Here is a 21964-nt window from a genome sequence, read left to right as displayed (position 1 = left end):
CCCTGTTCGGGGGGAAGCCTGCTTCTCCCTCTGCCCTCCTCCTGCTTGTATTCCCTCTCTCGCTGCCTCTCTCTGTCAAATATAAATACTTAAAATCTTTAAAAAAATGTTTAATAAAAAAAGGAAGAAAGAAAATCTTGCTGTCCTCTGAGACATAGTCTCGAGGAAGGACGCCACATTGGCATTGTTTTATCTTTACTAAGGATAGGGATGCAATGAGAAATCTCTTCAGCACTAGTGTAATTACAAAGGAAATAAATATTCCTAGGAAAAGCAACCAGATGAATCCTAATATTTCCTCTGCATGTTTTTATAAAGTGTTCTGAATCAGCCTAAGTATGACTATTCAGAAAATATGTTCAACTGAGGCATGAGTGAACTCATAAAGTCGACTCTTATTTGGTGGGGGGGGGAGGTCTCACCTAACATCAGAAATCCGAAGAATTTATTATATGCTTTATTTTCAAAATGTGATGGAATTCCCCTTTATTTGCAATTTTTCTTTATATATAAAGGATTGCAGGTGCTGGTTGTTACAAGGCTGAAGAGGCCATCTAGAAGGCTGGAGACATTACTTTCAGTAGGTTTCTACCACTGGATCTGAGGGCGACTTGGGGTGATCCCGGGACTCTCATTTTCCTGTCTACAAAGTAGAAATCATATATCTACCCTCTCCTGGCTCTCTGAGGAGCCATTAGGATGAGGACATTGGTCAAGGCCTCTAAGCTTTACAGAAGAAGATCCCAGGTTCAGGCTGTGTCCCTTCTGCCCCCTACTCTAGGCTAGTTACACAACGGTACAAGGTATTCTAATAAGTGAACACCTAGGGAGTCTTGGGGGGCACTTGTTCTTACTGAATTCCATTCCTTATGGAAACTTCTACTAGAATGTACTAGAATGTTGCCCTCAAGAGGTCTGAGACTTTTATAGCTTTTGTTCATGATTTATTTTCACCACTGAGAGCTGTGCCTGGTATATGCATGCTCTGAATAACCACCGAATGAGTGAACCACTGGACACTGTTATTATTTGTCTGATACTTATCCCTTAAATACAAATGAGAAAATAAAGGCATATAGCAATGGGGGATTTGGGTCACATACAGAGTAAGTGGGGGTGGTCTCCAAAACTGTTAAAGTTCTAAAAAAAAAAAAACTGTTAAAGTTTATGCAACTTTATACTTCTCTTTTGCTCACTGACAGTATTTTAAACTGGGAGAAGGCCAAGAGTGCAAGGAATCATACACAATACAGGTTAATATAATTCTAAGGTCTTCTTCCCCAATTTATTGGTGTTTATGACATGCAAAGCATATGGTGGGGAAAACACAAGATGAGGTGAGAAGTCACCTACCTCTGGAGAAATCATATTTAAATCATATTTAGAGATTCATAGAGAAATAGAGATAGAGACATAGAGAAATCATCTAAATCATATTTAGATGCCGGTATATACACCCCTGAGGGTGCCTTGAGGGCCTGGCTTCATGGAAGATGGAGGGAAGAACCACATGTGTCCATCCCCATCCCCGGGGAGACCTAGGCTTTGGGCTTGTTGCTAACAAATCTGTCTTCCCTTACTGCAGCCAAAGAGGACCAACTGAAAGGCAAGGTGGGGGACTGAACAAGGGCATCCACGGTCTCTTTCTCTAAAGCTCCACTTAAAAGTGTTCATGGTCTATATTTTGGAAAAACAAAACTCTAACAGCCGTGGGAAGCTCTGGAAGGGTGCCATCAGTGGATCAGGAATTGTGAGGAATTCCAAAGATTGGAAGTAGCTGGAATTTGGCTGAGATGGAAAATAAAGCAAAAAAAAAAAAAAAAAAAAAACAAGCTGAAGATGCCAGAGATAGAGTCTGTTCCCTCTAGGGCGCCCTGCAGAAACTGAGTTAATCAATAAGGAGGGCTGATGTTGGGTGCAGGCTGGATTCTATGGAAGGGCTTTGCTTTGAGTGGCTGAGATGAGTGGTGCCTTCCTCTCTCTCCTGTGCTCTCTGCTTAAAGACTGGTAACTTTTTTCCAGAGAGTTCATGATTTGCCTAACAAAGTCTTCTACTGGGAATACTGGATCCAAGAAGGGCAGAGCCTAGATCTCTGTGACAGACACGGGAAGTAGAGTTAAGGAAGGAAAGGTAGTTCCATCCAGGAATGAAATATGCTAGAGCCCTTCATAGCACCATCCTTACTTCCAGAGGAAAGGCAGCTTAGGGGATCCCAATGCTTTTTCCTGCCCTCCGACCAAACACCCTTCAGGGAGGCCTTCCCCACAGCATGCCCATCCACCCTCACAGAGACCCGAGGCCGAAACATCCATGCCACACACCCATGGCAGACACTGGTGCTACTCAAACTGGCCCTTCACTTGTCAATGTGCCCTAGCAACCAGGGATCATCACATATTTGAGACCAACCAAAAATAAGATGGAGAAAGATGGACAGACAGAACTGACCCCAGAAGAAACAGAGGTGATTCCAGAAACTAATAGGAACTTTAAAATAATTCTAATCAATAATATTGACATACTTTAAAGGATTCCACAAATAAAAATACACTTCTAAAAAGGAACAGAAAATTAAAGGTATTCTTCAATGTAAAAAAATCTCAAAGTAGGGCTATCTGGCTGGCTCAGTCAGTAGAGCACGCAACTCCTGATCACAGGCCCATGAGTTCAAGCCCCATGTTGGGTGTGGAGCCTACTTTAAAAAATAAATAGAATGGAATGGAATCGAGTAAAATAAATAAGATAAAATAAAATAAAATATCTCAAAGTAAAACATTCAATAGACAGGCCTAAGAAGACAGCTATAAGGACAAAGGAGTACACATACTGTGAGCGGCTCCTTTTCTTGAAATTTTTTGGTCTTGAAATTCTTTGTCCTCTTGACTTTTTCAGTGGTATCTGAGGTGCTCTGACTGTAGTCACTCACTGAAATGACAGAGTCAAGGACTAAAACGATACCCCCCGCCACTCCCCACATACAAAGATCTATGCTACTATCACGCCCCTCAAGAGGTCAGAAATATAAAACGGCTTGTATAGAAATGTCTATTTTACCGAACCTCACAAGAAGGACTCCTGGAGCCACTCATCTCAGGCCAGGACCAGAGGATGAATGGGAAGGAGGGGAGAAAAGGAGAGTACAGTTTTTTAACTTATCTCACACACAACTTATCTCCCCAAGCCCTGTGAAAGATTTCAAAAAATCTCACTCCTAACTTCAGAGAAGCCAAAAGAATAAAATGGCTGGAACACTAAAGGAAGATGTGTGGTTGGACTGGCAAATTTTAAGCAATTCCCTGCCCTCCTTGCCAGGTCAGTGTGTTCCTGGTTGACTGTTTTAAAATTACTGGCAGGGTACAACTCACCCAAGCTGGACCTGCTGCCAAATGGCCCATCACCACCCTCGGTGACACTGCTCAGAAAGTGGTTGCTGAAATCCACTGCCTTGCTGAGGTAAAGGTTCTGGGCAACAGAAAAAACATAGACACCGTGATTGATGATGCTCTCTCCCTGCTAACCTGTTCCACTCTTCATTAATGACCACTCTAGCTACACATATTGCCAACCCCGGAACTGGACATCACCTCACTGTGATGTTTTGCCTGTTCTGTCTCTTAAATGGCTCCTCAGCCTGGCCCCTCCTTTCTGTCATTATAGCCACAGCCCCTTCTTCACACACCAAGATCCCTGCAAGGGATTCCCAACTGGCTCCTGATAGCACTCATTCTACATGCCTGCCCCAGCGAAACTTCTACAATTTATAAGTGATGGTGCTCCCCTGCTTCAAACCCCTCTGTGTCTTAGAATTTGGGTGGCAAGATGGGAAAGCTCAGGCTACAGAGTTTGAATCTTAGCTCTATCACTTATTAGCTTAGGAACCTTGGACAAAGGTGGTTAAATTTCTGTGTACTTCAGTTTCTTCACCTGTAAAGTGAAAATATCACGGCCTACCTCAAAGGGATGCTGTGAAAGTCAAACAGGTAAAATGAAGGTCTATAAAATTAGGAGAGATGATCACAGTCCAGACCTGGAATTCTGTATCCACCTGGATGGATTCCAGAGCCTGGCATCCTGCCCCACCCTCATGTGGCTGCCTCTCCCGCCACAGGGCACCACCTGCTACTGCCTGAACAGAACACACAGGCTAAGAAAAAAACATATTAAACCTGGGGATAATGATTCCACTTCTACCTGATAGACTGCGTGTTGAAGATGCTCTTGGTGCCCACCCGGTTCCCCAAACTGTTTAGCGTATCCCTCTCAGCTGCTAACACCTCACAGCTGGCCAGATGCCTCTACAGGTGGGTGCTGCCTTGCTCTAGAGGTTATATCTCTCCTTTTCTTGCATCAACTGGGACAACTTCATGGTGCAAGTCACATTTAGAGCTCCTCATGGATCAAGTTGAAGCTGGACTCTATTCAGACCACTCAGCCCCTTTCCTTGCCTTGTCTCATGTCCCTCACTCCCCTTCTCTTCAAGTACCTCCCTGACCCAAGCTCTTCTGTAGCCACACAACTGAAAACACTGCATTTAGGGCTTGACTTCAAAATACTTTCGTGTGTGTCCATAGACTGCATTCTCCCAGCCTCTGAATTAGGCAGAGCCCATGTGTCTGTCCTCATTTTAAAGACACCGCTAGTCCCCTGTTGTGGACATGGCCAGGGCCTGATAAATACTGATCACTATGCTTTTCTTTATCTTCTTTACAAGTCTTCTCAATCCATTCCTTATTCTTTTGTATATTCTGACTTCTTGTCCAATGAAACTACAGCTACTGGTATGAATCAGTCAGTGTTTGTCACACACTATGGGCGTTGTAGCAAAGTTCCAGTCACGACATAAGAGCTTAGATCAAGGGAGGCAGAGCCACAAAGTTTGGTTTATTTGTTATAGGCAAATAGGTGAAAGTACATATCAGCAAACATATCTGTCCACCTTCCACCTATACTCAGACTTCAGTGAGTATAAATAAGCCTGAGAACCACAGGACCGATAGAGTGGGTAATAATTTCTGTTCTTACTACATCTTTATGTGCCTAAAACTTGGCTTCTCTGAGATTTGGTGCAGTTACTTATCTATTTCTATGAAATTACTGGCCTTTAGTCAAGTTTTATAACATTTGGAATTTATGCCTTCTATGCATTACACAGAAGTGTTTCCATAGTGTAAGCTACAATTTTCTGGTTTGGTCGATTTTCAAATGAACAGCTTCTAAAGGTTTTATTCACCTTGTTGGATACTTGAATATAATTCAGCCGGATGCTAACTTGATAGCCATCTTCATGGACAGTAGCGGAGATGAGCTTTTAAAAAAACATTAGAGAGAATTCACAACCCCGCACATGGGACTTGATGTCCTGAGCAATAGCCAAGAAATCCTGAAATGTTAAACTGTAAATTTAATCAAATATTTAATAAACTCAAAAGAAGACAAGAAAAGAGAAACAAAGGAACAAAAGCTAAGTAAAACAGGGCATAAGTAGCGAAGTAACAGACACAAATCCAGCCACAGCTACGATTCCATTAATTGTAAATGAACAAAATTAATGTTCCCATCAAAGAGCAGAGACTGCCAGACTGGATAAGAAAGCAAGACCCAAATTTATATTCTCTAAAGAGACATACTTTACATATAATCAATCCACCTGGCTGGATATCATCAGCTGGGTGTCCTGAAGGGCCAGGCCTTGGCAATCAAGGGCCAAGTATCATAGTTGAGCAACCTTCTCTGTTAAGCAGCTGGAAGAATTTCAACCACACAGGGGTCAGCAAATGCTTTAAGGATAAGACAGAAAATATTTTAGGTTTTGTGGGCTATATGGCCATTGCCACTGCAGCACAAAAGCAGTTATGGACAATAAGTAAATGAACGAGCTGTGGCCCAGTAAAAACTGATTTACAGTGCACCTGGGTGGCTCAGTTGGTTAAGTGGCTGCCTTCGGCTTGGGTCATGATCCCAGGGTCATGGGACTGAGCCCCACATTGGTCTCCTTGCTCAGTGGGGAGCCTGCTTCTCGCCCTGCTTGTGCTCTCTCTCTCTCTTGCTCGCTCTCTCTGTGCCAAATAAATAAATAAAATCTTAAAAAATTTTGATTTACAAAACTGGGTGGCAGTCCTGATTTGCCCCACACACCATAGTGTACAGACCCCTGGATTAGGCCAAAGAATGAATAAACCACCAAAATAGATTATCAAAGGAAACCAAGCAATATTTGACAATAAATAGCTTCAGTGTTGGCCTATTTGGTGGCAGAAGATCAAACAGGCTGATTCTCCACGGTTCCTTTCTAGTGTCATACAAACAAAAGAGGTCTTCTCACAGAGCTCTGTGGTATAATGCTAGACAGACCTGCTTCAAATCTTGAATCCCCCAAGACCCATCAGTGCAGTCCTGGGCAGGTCACCAAACTTCTCTGAGCCAATTTTCCTGAGTGTCAAATAAGGCTTGTTCAGATTATATACTACAGTGTAAAAAAAACCACCTCAAACTTAGTGGCTCTAAACAACAACCATTTTATGAAGTTCATGGCTGCCAACAGGGCACAGCAGGGACTGTCTTTGCTCTATTTGTCTGACATCTCAGCTGGGAAAACTCAAATGGCTAGAAGTGGCTGCATGTTTGGAGGCTGGAATGACCTTGACTCTCATCACTCATCTGCCTGGCTCCTGAGCCAAGATGACTCAAGGACTGGGTTCAGCTATGGCTGCAGAGGGGTACACCTCCATGTCACCACTCCACGGGACTTGGGTTTCTCACGGCAGGGTGGCTGGGCTCCAAGAATGAGTGTTGGAAGGGAGTCTGCCCAGTAGGAGAGGAAGCAGTGTGGCCTCACAAGACCACACCTTGGAAGTCCCACAGCATCACTGCCACCACTCTCTAAGCCCAACTGCCACAAGCCCGCCCACATTCGAGGTAAGACAGTGACTCCACTCTTTGAAGGGAAGACTACCGATGAATCTGTGGCCATTAAAAAAAAAAAAACAACAAAAACAAAACACTGCTGCCAAAGTAATATTCCTACCTTATAGGTTTGTTATGAGCACTAGGGACAGACAAACACAATGCACATAGTGAGTGTGTAGGGAAATTGCAATTCTTATGATTACTATTGCTGCTAATATAGACTGGATTTAAGTGCACAATTTGGCGAGACTAAACTCTTCTGGGTTTTTTAGCTCTGAACCCCAGAATCTCCATAGCTTGTGGCATCTAAAAGCATGGAATGTTCACCATTTACTATCTTAGGTGCCCAGAAGCAGACTCAGAGACAAGGCTCGTGTGCAAGTGATTTGCTAAGGCAGTGTTTGCAGGGGAGGACCGTATGGAAGTGTGGAAAGCAGGACAGGAATGGGGAAAGAGCCAAGCAAAGTGCAGTCTCAGATGACGTCAGTGGAGGGGACCTGCAGCCTGATCCTACGGGACTCTCTGGAGTGGAGATTCCATCCAGAGCTCACCCACCTTTCCCATTCTGGGTTCTGCGATCAAGGCCCGGAATTCAGGGTTGTTCTGAGCATAAGACCTGAGGTGGGCAGAGATATGATCCAACTGTTTTCTCCAGTATCCTAAAGAAAAAGAGAAACCCATCCTTGTGGATAACTCTTCTGAAGCCAAGAAAGAAAAATGTTCCTGTACAACAAGAATTCTCGGATTATTTTTCTTTGCCAAACTTTGTGATGGTTTTCACTTACTGAACCTCAACTAGGTACAGAATAAGTTCCAGTTTTGCTCCCAGGTTTATTTTTCACACATGACTGATCATAGAAGAGCAGAGAATCTCAAAAGAATATATTTTGATGGCCACATATGGGGTTTTTTTCTTTTATTCTTTTTAAAATTAATCATATTAAGGGGCACCTGGGTGGCTCAGTCAGTTAAGCATCTGCCTTCGGCTTAGGTCATGATCTCAGGGTCCTGGGATCAAGTCCCTCATGAGGCTCTCTGCTCGGCAAGAAGTCTGCTTCTCCCTCTCTCTCTGTCCCCCTGCCCCGTGCTGTCATGCTCTCTTTCTAAAAATTTTTAAGAATAAATAAATCAAATTAACCATATTGAGATATAACTTTCAAGTGTACAGTTCGAGTTTCAGTGAGTGTATAGATCCCGATCAGTATGAAGGACACTTCCATTGCTCCAGAAAGCTCCCTTGTGCCCCTCTGCAATGTGCGTAGGGTTGAAAACACATTTGAATCCACACATCGCCACTACTTAACGTTTGGAAGATTTTTGCATGAGTTTGGATTTCTGGTTTCTCAAGTACAGGCAAGAGATGCATTTATAGGAAATGTCCAGAATAGGCAAACCCATCAAAACAGAAAGTAGATTTGTACTTGCCAGGCACCTGGGAAAGGAGATGTGGGGATTGTTTGCAAAATGAATACTGGGTCTACTTTTGGGGCGATGAAAACATTCTCGACAAACAGAGTGGTGATGCTTCTATACTGCTCCTAACGGAATAAATAGCACTGAACTCTACACTTTAAAATGGCTAAAATAGTGAATTTTGTTATGTGAATTTTAGAATGGTAAAAAGAGAAAGATAACGGTAGATAGCAATAATGACACAGGCTAACATTTCTACTGAAATAATAGCCATCTATACATGCTATTTGATTTACAGACTATACAATGGAGCTACGAGTCAAAACATCAGATTACTGGGGCATCTGGATGGCTCAGATGGCTCTGGATTTGGGCTCTGGTCATGATCTCAGGGTCCTGGAACTGAGCCCCATGTCAGGCTCCATGCTCAGCGGGGAGTCTGCTCGTGGATTCTCTCTTCCTCTCTCTCTCCCCCTACCTTTCTCTCTCTCTCTCAAATAAATAAATAAAATATATTTTTAAAACATTTAAAAAAAAATAGGGGTACCTGGGTGGCTCATTTGTTAAGCGTCTGCATTCGGCTCAGGTCATAATCCCAGAGTACTGGGATAGGGCCCTGCATCAGGCTTCCTGCTCTGCGGGGAGCCTGTTTCTCCCTCTCCTACTCCCTCTGCTTGTGTTCCCTCTCTCACTGTATCTCTATCAAATAAATAAATAAAATATTTTTTTAAATTGGAAAAAATAAAAATAAAAATATCAGAATCCTTAAAGTTTAAGAGCTGTGAGGGAAAATTACCTAAAGAAAAACAATGGAATTTACTCCTTAAGTATAGAAATAAATCTAAAGGAAGAAAAAAGGCAATTTTCTTTCCAAGAGGGAGTTCCTTACTGATGAGAAGGTGTACATTTTCCCTCACCTCTTCCTGGACTGATGGCTGTGAGGAGAGGTTTATGGTCGCTCATCTTCTGCCTCTGCTTCTGAGAAGCCATTTCCTGTTCCTTTTTGGCTAGTAGCGTGCCAGATGGGTAGAACAGGCCAGTGGTCTGTGTGCCCACATCCTTCCGAGTCCCAGCATCAGGTCTGGGTAAAGGAACATTTAGGGACTGCCAGGCAGATCGGGGCTATGAGCAAGGCAGAAAACATAAAATATTAGAATATATTTGAATTAATTCTTCATATTACTAACAGAAAAGAATTCTAATCAGAAGTAAAAATATCTCCAAGAAACTGTACTTCGAACTAAAAAGAGGTTTTCAGCCCTTGCCTCACCTTCCTTGCTTCTGTCTCTCCTGGCGACTCCCAGCCTGATCCATATAGCGAGCCTCATCTGTTTGGCCATTTACTATCTCAGAGTCAGCCAATCAACCGAACTGATATTCTCTGCTTTGCTGCCTGAGGCCTGAAAGAAATCTAATTTATCAGTTCTACAGTCCAATAGAATATAGACTTAACTACTCATCCAACCACTAGTAATCAGTATTTTCTCTGAAATACTCCTGCATCTGGATGTGGGGTCTTGAGGGGACCATCATGTAAGGTTACGTAGTTTGTGCACTGTACAACTTCACTGCATCTAAAGGGATACAATTCACGTGGTGGGCATTATATGTCTGCATATTTATTAGGACAATTTTTCTGGTAGAAGGAAGAAAATGTCTTTCTAACAAAATCGGTATATTACAATCAATTTCCAAAAGATCGCAGTGAAGTGTCTTGAGGAAAGAACCCTTTTGTCTCATTAGCATATGGGACTATTCCATGTGGGCTATTCGCAGTCCCAGGATCTGTAAGTCTCAGTCTGGGTTATGAAGGCCAGGAACTCCCTAAAAAGGGATGCAAAGTTGCTGAATGCACGGGCATTCTCTCTAATAACTATCATCAATCTTCAAACTCTTCTAATGAAGAACTAAAAAGAAACCTGAAAAGCTTTTATTTAGCTTAGAGGAATTTATAAAAGGTTAACACCAAGCTGGTTAGAGATTAAGTCCTTCTGAAGATAATCTTGTAAGATTTTCCTTAAATTGTACACTGTTGTTATAAATGGCAAAAGTAATTTCATATATCTGCTGAAAGTTTTCTAAAATATAAAAGAGCAGGAGTAAAGTTCCTGGTATGCTACATGAAATTCGTGGTGAGTATGTCTGACTCAGAGTGCCTGGGTGGCTCAGTCGGTTAAGTGTCTGCAATCCACTCAGGTCAAAATCTCAGGGTCCTGGGATTGAGCCCAGTCCTGGGCTCCCTGTTCAGTGGGGGTCTGCTTCTCCCTCTGCTCTTCCCCCAACCAACCCACCACTTGTGCTTCTCTTTCTCTGTCTCAAACAAATAAATAAAATCTTTTAAAAAAATGCATTTTAAATCCACTTCTCTTTCATGCTATTGTATTGATTTACATTATTTATATTAGTAGTCTTGCAAATGCAATTAAACCTCAACCTTCTACAAATAAATCTTTGAATTCTGAAATCACTCGAGTGTTTAAAACCTAAATTGATTGAATTTATTTACACATCTAGTTGAAAATCCAAAGTAAAGGTCTACATATTTTGGCTCTTCTTCCCCAGGTTGATCCACAAGGTAGAGGAAAAAATTCAGACTCTTCTTCCCCAGGTTGATCCACAAGGTAGAGGAAAAAATTCAGAGCCTTAAGCTTGTCCCTCAGTACCAGTGCTTCCTACAGTGGAGGTCTCTCACCTGAGGAAAAGGGCTAAGTCCTCCAGTGGCTAGGGCCAGGCTGTTGTCCAGGCTAAGTCTTGCCAAGGATGTCACATAAATACCACAGGAACCACAGAATTGGGCAGATGGGTGATTGCTGGCCCCACATTTGGGGCAAACAGAGTAGCAAACAGAGATGCCTGGCTAGAGGACAGAAAATATTTCCACACTTTGATAAATATTAGAGTCCTAATTTTTCCGCATAAATTACTGTCATACCATACAATCCCCAGCCATCAAAATAACATATGCCGACACCTCTGACTCTGCAAGTCCACCTTCTAGAACTTATCCTACAGATGGGCAAGTACACAAAGAAGTTTACTTAAGACCATTCCTTGCAGGATTGTGGTTTTAGACAAAGTAACTAGAAACAACCTAAATGACTGGCAAGAGGGGATGGCCTAAGTGCATCATGGTACATGCAGATGGCAGTCTATTATGGAGCCACTGAAAAGAATGAGGTTACTAACAAGGCACATTGCTAGCTGAAAGGAACAGAATTAGCATCTGTATGAAACTACTAGTTTACTTATTAATGCACTGAATGACTCAAAGAACACTCACACACTAGGTAACTGTGATGGCTTCTGGGGATAGGTTCTGTGGGCCCAGGATGAGAAGGGAGATTAACTCTTTACATGAAACCTGCTCTATTGTTTATATGCAATACTTATTCAAAGAAATGACTTTGAGTGTTTCATTAAAAAGGTAAGGGGTGGGTGCCTGGGTGGCTCAGTGGGTTAAAGCCTCTGCCCATATCAGACTCTCTGCTCAGCAGGGAGCCTGCTTCCCCCTCTCTGCCTGCCTGCCTCTCTGCCTACTTGTGATCTCTGTCTGTCAAATAAATAAATAAAATCTTAAAAAAAAAAAAAAAAAGGGAAGGGGCACCTGGGTGGCTCAGTGGGTTAAGCATCTGGCTCTTTGTTTCAGCTCAGGTCATGATCTTGGGGTCTTGGGATCGAACTCCACGTCAGATTCCACACTCAATGGGGAGTCTGCTTGAAGATTCTCCCTCTGCCCACCCCCATTTGAGTGAGGGCTCTCTCTCTCTTTTACTAAAATAAGTTTTACTAAAATAAGTTTTAAAATATTTTTTTAAAAAAAGAAGAAATACCAAGAGTCAGTAAATCATCGAAAGAGTTTAACCTCAAAGAAATGCAAGGCAAAACAGCAACAACAGAGCTTTCTTAATTCTAGAGAATTAATTATCTCTGTCTCCAGATTCTTACCTAAATAGGTGCTAGTACTCAAATCCCAAGAAGTGATTTCTGCAAAGGGGAAGGGGGGAGCCTGGCTCTCTCTAGAGAGGTGAGGCCCCGGCACCAAGAAGCTCAGATTTAAAATACCCACCTTGGCTCCACACCAGTCACAGAAGCAAGCTTCCCTGCGATTCCTGCGACCACACTTGGAGCAGGAAATGGTCTCCCCTTTATGAGTGGGTGGAGAAGGGGGTTTCTCTCCACCACACATGCGCTGTGGAACACAATGGCAATTATCAATAGACAGATCAATACTATATTCTGCAATCTCCCTCCGAATCCAGGGAGGGGAAAAGCCCCAAATTAATGCAAGCCTTGGAATAAGGTATTTTTGCCCCAGAGAGTAAAACTGTGGTGAACTTCACCAATTAATAAATTTGTACAAGGAAGACACATTCCGCAAGTTGATAACTGGTTCCTCACACATCTTGATATTCCTCAGTATCTTCAATACGGAAGGTAGCGAGCCAACCATTGATTTACCATAACGATATTTATAAGCAAGAATGTAAGCAGAATGTCACAATTGAGGTTTATCTTCTTTCCTTTAGGGCTCTGGTTTTTGTCTGGAAATGTGAATTTATTTTCCACCCCGACACATGAAAAGAAGTATTGTGGCATCTACTGTGCGGGCATGTAGTGCTGAGCACAGTCCCTCTAACCTCACATCAAACCACAGGACAGACCTGTGAGGCAGGTGCCATTGTCACCTGTTTTACAGAGATTGGAAACTGAGGCACGGAGAAGGTGAGACCTACGATTTGACCCCAGGCCATCTGATTATATCTATGACCTCAAGCAACCTCTTCAATACAAGAGCCTCTCCACAGGTCTGTAGGCGGTGTTCAGATGGCTCAGGGCAACTAAATATGGAGGGATGCTTAGCACAGGGTCAGTCTCCATATGTTAGCTTCCTTTCTTTCTCTTGCTTTTTCCACTAGACCCTGATTTCTTTTTTTTTTTTTAAGACTTTATTTATTTGAAAGAGAGAGTGAGAGAGAACATGAGAGGGGAGAAGGTCAGAGGGAGAAGCAGACTCCCTGCGGAGCTGGGAGCCTCATGCAGGACTCAATCCCTGGACCCCAGGATCATGACCTGAGCCAAAGGCAGTCGCTTAACCAACTGAGCCACCCAGGGGCCCACAGACCCTGATTTCTTTAGGAGAAAGTACTACCCTTCACATTTTTTCCCCCACTAACACAGTACCTTGTACCTTGGCACATTAGAGTCATGCAAATGGTTACTGAATGAATGAATGAATTAATCAATGCTATAACTGAGAAATGCCACATATCCCACATACAATATTAAGAACATGCACACTAGGGAAGACATTTTCAAAGGACCATTTTTTCCTCCAGAACTGATATTTTAGTCAACTTTATTTGCTTAGCTATATCCTGTTTCACTTCAGGGACAGTTTCGTTATTCTAAAACAGACATCTATCCAGAAAGACAGAACGAAGATCTCTGTTTGTAAATACTTAACCCTTACCCCATTTCTGTTAAAGAGTGAGACTCCTTGGGACAAATCAAGAGAGAAATGCTTTGCATCCTTTTGCTTCAGACTTAAATTTCAAATATATCCTCCCGCTACAATAGGGTTTTTTTTTTTTAAGATTTTATTTATTTATTTGACAGAGAGAGATCACAAGCAGGCAGAGAGGCAGGCAGAGAGACAGGAGGAAGCAGGCTCCCTGCTGAGCAGAGAGCCCGATGCGGGACCCGATCCCAGGACTCTGAGATCATGACCTGAGCCGAAGGCAGTGGCTTAACCCACTGAGCCACCCAGGCGCCCCTACAATAGGGTTTTGATATAAAACTTGCTGACCTGGGTTTCTAAATAGAAAGCCTTCAGCTCTTTTATTTAAATGCATTTACTATTCAGGGCACCTGGGTAGCTCAGTTGATTAAGCATCCAACTCTTGATTTTGGATGAGGTCGTGATCCCACTGCTGTGAGACTGAGCCCTGCATCCGGCTATGCACTCAGAGCATTCTTGAGATTCTCTCCCCCTTTTTTCTCCTTCTACCTCTGCTCCTCCTCCCCACCCCCCGCTCCCTACCCCCGTTTGTGCACACTCCCCCAAACTAAAAAAAAAAAAAAAAGGGAATCTTAAAAAAAAAAAATGCCTCTATTGTTCAAGTGGGTTTTTTAAAACATAACATTGCTTTACAGAAAGAAAAGGTATTTTATTCCATTCATATTAATGCCATTAAACAAAGAAAAGACATAAGCTATCAGACTGACTACACACTGTTACTTCTTTGGCACTTCAATGGTATATACTCTTATTATGACATTCAAACTCTGATATACCATTCAAAGAGAAATCAAATACGGAAAACAAATTCAATTTTGTAATTGTTCCTGAAACAGTTCTGCTGATAGGTGAGACCCAGAAACCACTACATCCCTGACAGGTAATAACATCAATTTCAGTTGCATGTACTCCTATTCCTTCACTATAAATACTCAGAATAGACTGGTAGAAAATCCAGAAGCAGGTACTGACATGTTCTCGATTTAAAAAAACAGCATGGCATAGTCGGCGATATACGTGACCATGAATGAAATATGAGGGGGGTCTACTTCTCCACTGGCTGCCACCAGCCTTTCAGGCAAAGTTATCAAAGGAAATTGTAGGAAATTGCTGATTTTAGGGGCATCTGGGTGGCTCAGTGGGTTAAAGCCTCTGTCTTCGGCTCAGGTCATGATCTCAGGGTCTTGGGATCGAGTCCCACATCAGGCTCTCCACTCGTTAGGGAGCCTGCTTTCTCCTCTCTCTCTGCCTGCCTCTCTGCCTACTTGTAATCTCTCTGTCAAACAAAATAAATAAAATTAAAAAAAAAAAAAAGAAATTGCTGATTTTATTGAATCCCCCTGGAGTTAAGACTTTAAAAACAGGGGGCGCCTGCGTGGCTCAGTGGGTTAAAGCTTCTGCCTTCAGCTCAGGTCATGATCCCAGAGTCCTGGGATCAAGCCCCACATGGGGCTCTCCACTCAGCAGGGAGCCTGCTTCCTCCTCTCTCTCTGTCTGCCTGCCTACTTGTGATCTCTGTCTGTCAAGTAAATAAATAAAATCTTTAAAAAAAAAAAAAAGACTTTGAAAACAGTTTTGTATTGGTGAATATATAAAGTCCTCTCCACATTTAGAAATGTTCCCTTCCGTGTCTCTCTCCAACCTCCTACTTCTTCCCTCCTCTGCAGATTATATTTCTTCATTATTATTATTATTTTTAAAGATTTTATTTGACAGAGAGAGAGAGAAAGAGACATAGTGAGAGAGAACAGGAATGGGGAGGAGAAGGAGAAGCAGGCTCCCCGCTGAGCAGGGAGCCTGATATGGGGCTTGATCCCAGGCCCCTGGGATCATGACCCGAGCTGAAGGCAGACGCTTAACCGACTGAGCCACCCAGGCACCCCTCTTCATTATTATTGACACTGGACTTTGAGCACCCACCAAACAGAGGCCTGGCCCATGCTGTCAACTTACCTCCTGAGATGAAGGCAGGGCCCCCTCACAGGTGACACAATATTTCAGGTGAGCTGGATTCCCTGTGCCACAGGTGCGGCAGACTACTTTCTCCTCAAAAACAAGGAACAAGAAACACATTTTTCTCTGAGCAAACAACTGTGCAAAGAAATCATCAAGCAGTCTTTTCAATCAGTCAGATATGGATTTTATTTTAGCACCAAGACCCTGAAATTGGATTGGTCTAGGAACGATTATAACATAGTGTGAGACAAATGAAAATCGTTTTAAAAGAAACAACCCAAAATGAACAAACAAACTGAAAACAGGTATTCATTTGGCCTCGGGAAGGCAAATAAAAAATTTTGCACTGATTATGTATGAGTTTCTTATTTTCTTTTTTTTCCCCAGAGGAAAACATGATGGTAGGCTCTCCATCTCATGGCTTGAAAAATAAACAGAAAAGCCCAGGACTAGCAAAAAGTTACCTCTGTGTTTACAAGTCATCTTATAAACTGCCTATAAGACTTCACGTTAATGAATTTAGGTTTGCTCTGTAGTTTCTTACTCAGAAATGCAAAAATGAGAAGACTGCCTTAGAAAATAAATGGTGAGTACAACTTTCCAAGTTAGGAAACTAAGGATAAGTAGCAATACAGAGAGGAAGGAAGGAAGGAAGGAAGGGAGGGAGGGAGGGAGGGAGGAAGAAAAGAAAGAAGGAAGGAAGGAAGGAGTATTAAAGTACTCCAACTAGAGATGAGCTACTAAAGGTTTGCTAACACCTGTTCAGTCGCTGGACCTTCCTGCACTATCAGGATACTATCCCCTTCATTTATCAACGACTGGTGACACTCAAATATTCCTTTTTCCTCCAGTGCCTACATTTCCCAGGTGTCCTGAAACTGACATGGTGTGTTTTGAAGCTGTAGAGGCAATGACAACAATCAAAAGAAAGTCCAACTCCCAGGACTGTAGTTCCAATGCCATTAGGTAGGCTATGAAGTCCCTGGTCTTTCCAAAGCTGGTTAATTTCACTCTAGTTCTTGCAACTCAAAGAACTCCTAAAGTGCAAATGGCCAACTGACTGATATTGAAAATGGCAGAGAATCACAGACTTGCTCCTAGTGGATCCTGACACTCGCTGGTTCAGCATTCTTCCAAGTTGCTTAGTCTCTGCAGCATAATCTGTGATTGCCAGAGCTTTTCTGTGAGATTTAGGGTTGTGGTCTTCCTGGAGACTCAGAAAAGTTTTGGTGACTCTCAGATACTCATTGAGAGTGAATCAAATTCCCTGTCCCTATGTTAAAGAAATACCAAGATCAAACAAAAATAATAAAAGCTGTTTGCTTCAGGAAATATTCTGGAAAGACTGAAAACCAATAAGGCTGCTTACTTATTTAGTCCAACAGCTTACTTCAGGATCCTCATACTAGCAGGTCCCACAATCCAAAATTAATATATTCCCACATCATTAACAGTTATGTGTGTGTGTGTGCACACACATGTGCATGCATACATGTGTAGTGAAAACACCTAAAATCTACTCTCAGCAAATTTCCACTATACAGAGATGGATATGTTAATTAGCTTGAATATAGTAATCATTTCACTATGTACATGTATATTAAAACATCATCACCTTAAATATATAAAATTTTTATTTATTTATTTTGAGAGAGAGAACGAGTCGGGGTGGGGGCAAGGAGAGGGAATCTTAAGGAGACTCCACACCCAGCACACAACCTGAAGCGGGGTTCAATCTCACAACCCTGAGATCATGACCTGATCCAAAATCAAGAGTCAGATGCTTAACCAACTGAGCCACCCAGGGGCTAAAATTTTTCACTTAAAGAAATCATTAAAATTTTATTTAAATATTTAAAATTTTTATTTAAATAAACTATTTTTAAAACTAGCATATCATAACTTAGCCTGACCCAAACTAACTTGGTCCTCAAGCCTGCCTTGCAAAACTCCCTTTTAAATTTTTTTTTTTAACTAATAAACTTCATTTTTTTGGAGTGGCGTTAGGTTTATATCAAAACTGAGCAGAAATTACAGGGAGTTCCCATATACATACTCCCTGTTCCCACGCACATACAACCTCCCCCACTGCTGATATCCCACACCAGGATGGTATACTCAGTACAACCAGTGAACACACAGAGACACATCATTATCACCCAAAGTCCGTAATTGACCTTAGGGTTCATGCTTGTCAAACTCCCTTTTAAAAAAATCACCCAAGGGGCACCTGGTCATTTTCCCGGGGTCCTGGGATCAAGCCCCGCATCGGGCTCTCTGCTCAGCAGGGAGCCTGCTTCCCTTCCTCTCTCTATGCCTGCCTCTCTGCCTGCTTGTGATCTCTCTCTGTCAAATAAATAAATAAAAATCTTAAAAAAAAAATCACCCAAGTGTAGTACTAAAACCCTATAAACACCCTCCCCTGCCTTCTCTCTTCTGAGATAATCAACACAGTCAAAGTGGCAGTCTACCTTCCTGTTTTAGGTCCAGTAAATAGTCTTCTTGGTCAACAGGTCTCTCTAATGGTTCTGTTGGTGACTTTCTGACACCATGTCATGGCTCACTTCCTTGAAGAGCAGTGACCATGACCCACAGATAGAAATGACTTTAGGTCATAATCACTGTACTCAAAGATGTCCATAGGGATGACTTGAGATTGAGGCCACTATCAGACTACCTTAAAGAAGATGCTAAACATCTGTGATGAGGACATTTTTTTTAAAAAGTCATTACCCTTCAGTGCCTGGATGGCTCAGTCTGTTGCGCGTCTGCCTTTGGCTCAAGTTGTGATCCCAGGATCCTGGGATTGAGCCCCATGTCAGCAGGGAGTTTGCTTCTCCCTCTGCCCCCACCCTCTCGTGCTCTCTCTCTCTGTCTCAGATAAATAAAATCTTTTTTTAAAAAGTCAATACCCTCATATGCTACCTCACCCAGAGCATTTGCAATGTCTAGTTGAATTGTTCTATGTAATTTAGCGGACCCAACTTAGTCATTGGGGTAACATTTTTCCTTACAAAGTAGCTGGGAGATGAGAACAATTTTCTAATCTCCCAAATGATGAGCTCTGACAAAATGAAGTGAAGAAAAATGTATAGGTCATTGCAAAGCTCACTTCCAAGTGGATTTTGTATGTTACCAAGCTAAAGTTCCACTTGATGCAGAGCTGTGGTTACACTAGCTTTAGCCCCAAATCATCGTGTGAGAGGCGGGGCTCTCATAAGGAGGTAATTGCCCCAGTCACGTGAATCATCAGATCTTTTTCAGTAATGACTTAAAGAGGGTCCCAACCCTAAGTTAACTGTATGCATTTTGCCCAAATCCATGTTCAAGGAACACATCTCTATGTATCTCTCAGTAATTATAGATCCTATTGGCAGGTAAAGTTCTTGGGCAGCATGCCTTCCCAAAAATTAGAGTGGATTTTGTTTAGATACAAGTTTATCAATTGTTCACCAACTCCACCAGCTGAAGACATTTAACGACTTACATGTCACTTTCTATGTATTTTATTCATGTTTTTACAGAATCACATTTCATTACCTTCAAGTGGAGGCTGGCCTGTGGCTGCGGCTGTAGGGTAAGAGAGGCCTCACACACCACACAGATGGGAGTGTTCATGGGTACCATGTTTCCGCACTCTGCACACAAACCCATCTGCACAAAGAAAGAGATTTGTCTTGGGGGGCACCTGGGTGGCTCAGTCAGTTAAGCATCTGCTTTCAGCTCAGGTCATGATCCCAGAGTCCTGGCATCGAGTCTGGCATCAGGCTCCCCAGTGAGCCAGGAGTCTGCTTCTCTCTCTCCCTCAGACCCTCCCCCTGTTCGTGCTCTAGCTCTCTCTCTCTCTCTCTCCCTCCCTCTCTCTCTCAAATAAATAAAATATTTTAAAAAAAGATTTAATTTGCTTTGTAAAAAAAACTTTAAAAATAATTACCTATTCTTATTTTTGTGTATTGTGAGTAAGAATATGTTTATTGTGGAAAATAGACATATAAAAAAATATCTTATAGCACAACAGAGTAAGGAAACCCACAACTCCTCTCTCCGAAAAACAACTATAAAGTTGGATAAAACTGTCATTTCAGATTAAAAAAACCATTCCAGATTCTAAAAGTCACTAAAGGTACACAGCAAACTGAAAAGTGGTGAATTGCAGATAAGAACACGAGTCTATGTGGTTCCTGCTTGAGGCTGTTCCCATCTTCCTTCAGCTCTGTCAGTGTGAGAGCTTCACTGGGGCAGGACAGGCTGTGAAAAACAGCAGCTTCATAGCTGCTGCTGGGCAGGGCTCCCTTGATTTGGAGCACTGTTAAGATGACAATCTCAGTGGCCAGCAAACAGAGAGGGCCAGTGGCTCTATAATTATGCCTGAAATCACTGTCCTGTTTGAGGCAACTAGCCAGGGATTTAACACAAAGTTCCAGGAGGTAAGTCAAATATAGGGAGCTTGAGAAGCTCCCCACATATCTTTAATTGACTGGAAGATATGCACATGTATAGCATAAACCACAGTGGGCATAAGCCACTCACACATCTCTGGCTGATGGAGGCTACACATGGAGATGCAAAGGAGTTCAGTATAAAGTAAAAGCTGAAGCAGACTTGAAAATAGCCTGAAGCTTGAACATTCAGTCCAGCCCACACAGACCCATTAGCAGAGAGTGGAAGCCTTACTGGACCAAGGTATTTGAGTACAACTTCTGGCCAGTCTTCATTTGATCACTAAGCTATGCAGACCTAGGGAGTCCTCAGGCTTAAAAATAAAAACAAGAGGGGCGCCTGGGTGCCTCACTGGGTTAAAGCCTCTGCCTTCGGTTCAGGTCATGATCTCAGGGTCCTGGGATAGAGCCCCACATCGGGCTCTCTGCTCAGCAGGGGGCCTATTTCCTCCTCTCTCTCTGCCTGCCTCTCTGCCTACATATGATCTCTGTCAAATAAATAAATAAAATCTTTAAAAAAATAAAATAAATAAAAACAAGGACATAATAATATATTATACGTTAATAAAAAAATAAAAAATTATATATTAAAAAAAAAAAAACAAGAACAAAAAACCTGATATCAGTGGCCACACATTTCAGGGGAGACAAACATGAGAAAAAAATTAATCCCAGTAATTAACAATAAAAACAGCAGAAAAAAAAAAAAAAGAAAAAGAGAAACAACACTATGAAAAAAAGTCAGAGTCTAGAGTTGTTACAATATATCATCTAACATGTCCAGAATCAGGGCACCTGGGTGGCTCAGTGGGGTAAGCCTCTGCCTTCAGCTCAGGTCATGATCTCAAGGGTCCTGGGATTGAGCCCCACATCGGGCTCTCTGCTCCACAGGGAACCTGCTTCCCCCTCCCCCTCTGCCTATCTCTTTGCCTACTTGTGATCTCTACCATCAAATAAATAAATAAAATCTTAAAAAAAAATGTCCAGAATCAAAGAAAAAAATTATGAGGCATATGAAAAACAAGAAAGTGTGACCTATACTCAGGGAGGAAAAAAAACAGTTGATACAGTATCCCCAAATGTTGGATTTACAAAGATTTCAAAACAGCTGTTATAAAAATGTTCAAAGAACTCAAGGAAATCATGTTTGTTTGTTTGTTTGTTTGTTTTTTAAATATTTTATTTATTTAATTGTTGGGAGAGAGAGTGAGAGAGAGCATAAGCACAGGGAGAGGCAGGCAGAGCAGGCAGAGGGAGAAGCGGGCTCCCTGCTGAGCAAGGAGCCTGATGTGGGACTCGATCCTAGGACCTGGGATCATTACCTGAGCTGAAGGCAGCTGATTAACCAACTGAGCCATTCAGGCATCCCTCAAGGAAACCATGTTTAAAAGATAAAGAAAGTATGATGGCAATGATCCAAAAAATAAGGACTCTCAATAAAGATATAGAAATTATTTTTAAAAAAGAACCATATAAAAACCTGGAGTTTATTATTGTTTTTAAAGATTTTATATATTTATTTGACAGAGAGACAGAGAGAGAGAGAGCACAAGCACAAGCAGTGGGGGCAGTAGGCAGAGGGAGAAGCAGGGTCCTGGCTGAGCAAGGAGCCCAATGCAGGGCTCGATCCCAGGACCCTAGAATCATGACTTGAGTGGAAGGCAGATGCTTAATTGACTCAGCAGCCCAAGTGCCCAAAAATTAAGATGAAAATTAAATTTTTAAAATTAA

At 42.2% G+C, this 21964-nt stretch overlaps 1 protein-coding gene across 9 annotated transcripts in view; it reads right to left on the bottom strand.

Moving 5' to 3' along the window:
• DZANK1 (double zinc ribbon and ankyrin repeat domains 1) overlaps window positions 1-21964 on the bottom strand; it is a 65254-nt gene that overhangs the window by 5085 nt on the left and 38205 nt on the right. For 8 of the 9 annotated variants that reach the window (XM_047746420.1, XM_047746419.1, XM_047746416.1 and 5 more), the window contains 9 exons: window positions 19335-19448; window positions 15792-15884; window positions 12387-12509; window positions 11013-11177; window positions 9238-9442; window positions 7463-7566; window positions 5232-5306; window positions 3367-3463; window positions 2829-2926 (listed from right to left, as the gene is read on the bottom strand). In XM_047746420.1, the coding sequence (XP_047602376.1) occupies window positions 2829-2926; window positions 3367-3463; window positions 5232-5306; window positions 7463-7566; window positions 9238-9442; window positions 11013-11177; window positions 12387-12509; window positions 15792-15884; window positions 19335-19448 (1074 nt within the window). The remainder of the gene's footprint in view (window positions 1-2828; window positions 2927-3366; window positions 3464-5231; window positions 5307-7462; window positions 7567-9237; window positions 9443-11012; window positions 11178-12386; window positions 12510-15791; window positions 15885-19334; window positions 19449-21964) is intronic. The other variant, XM_047746424.1, reaches the window with a different exon arrangement.

This window comes from Lutra lutra, chromosome 9 (assembly GCF_902655055.1).
Source record: "Lutra lutra chromosome 9, mLutLut1.2, whole genome shotgun sequence".
Taxonomy (NCBI): domain Eukaryota; kingdom Metazoa; phylum Chordata; class Mammalia; order Carnivora; family Mustelidae; genus Lutra; species Lutra lutra.
This window is presented reverse-complemented; position numbering and strand designations above follow the sequence as displayed.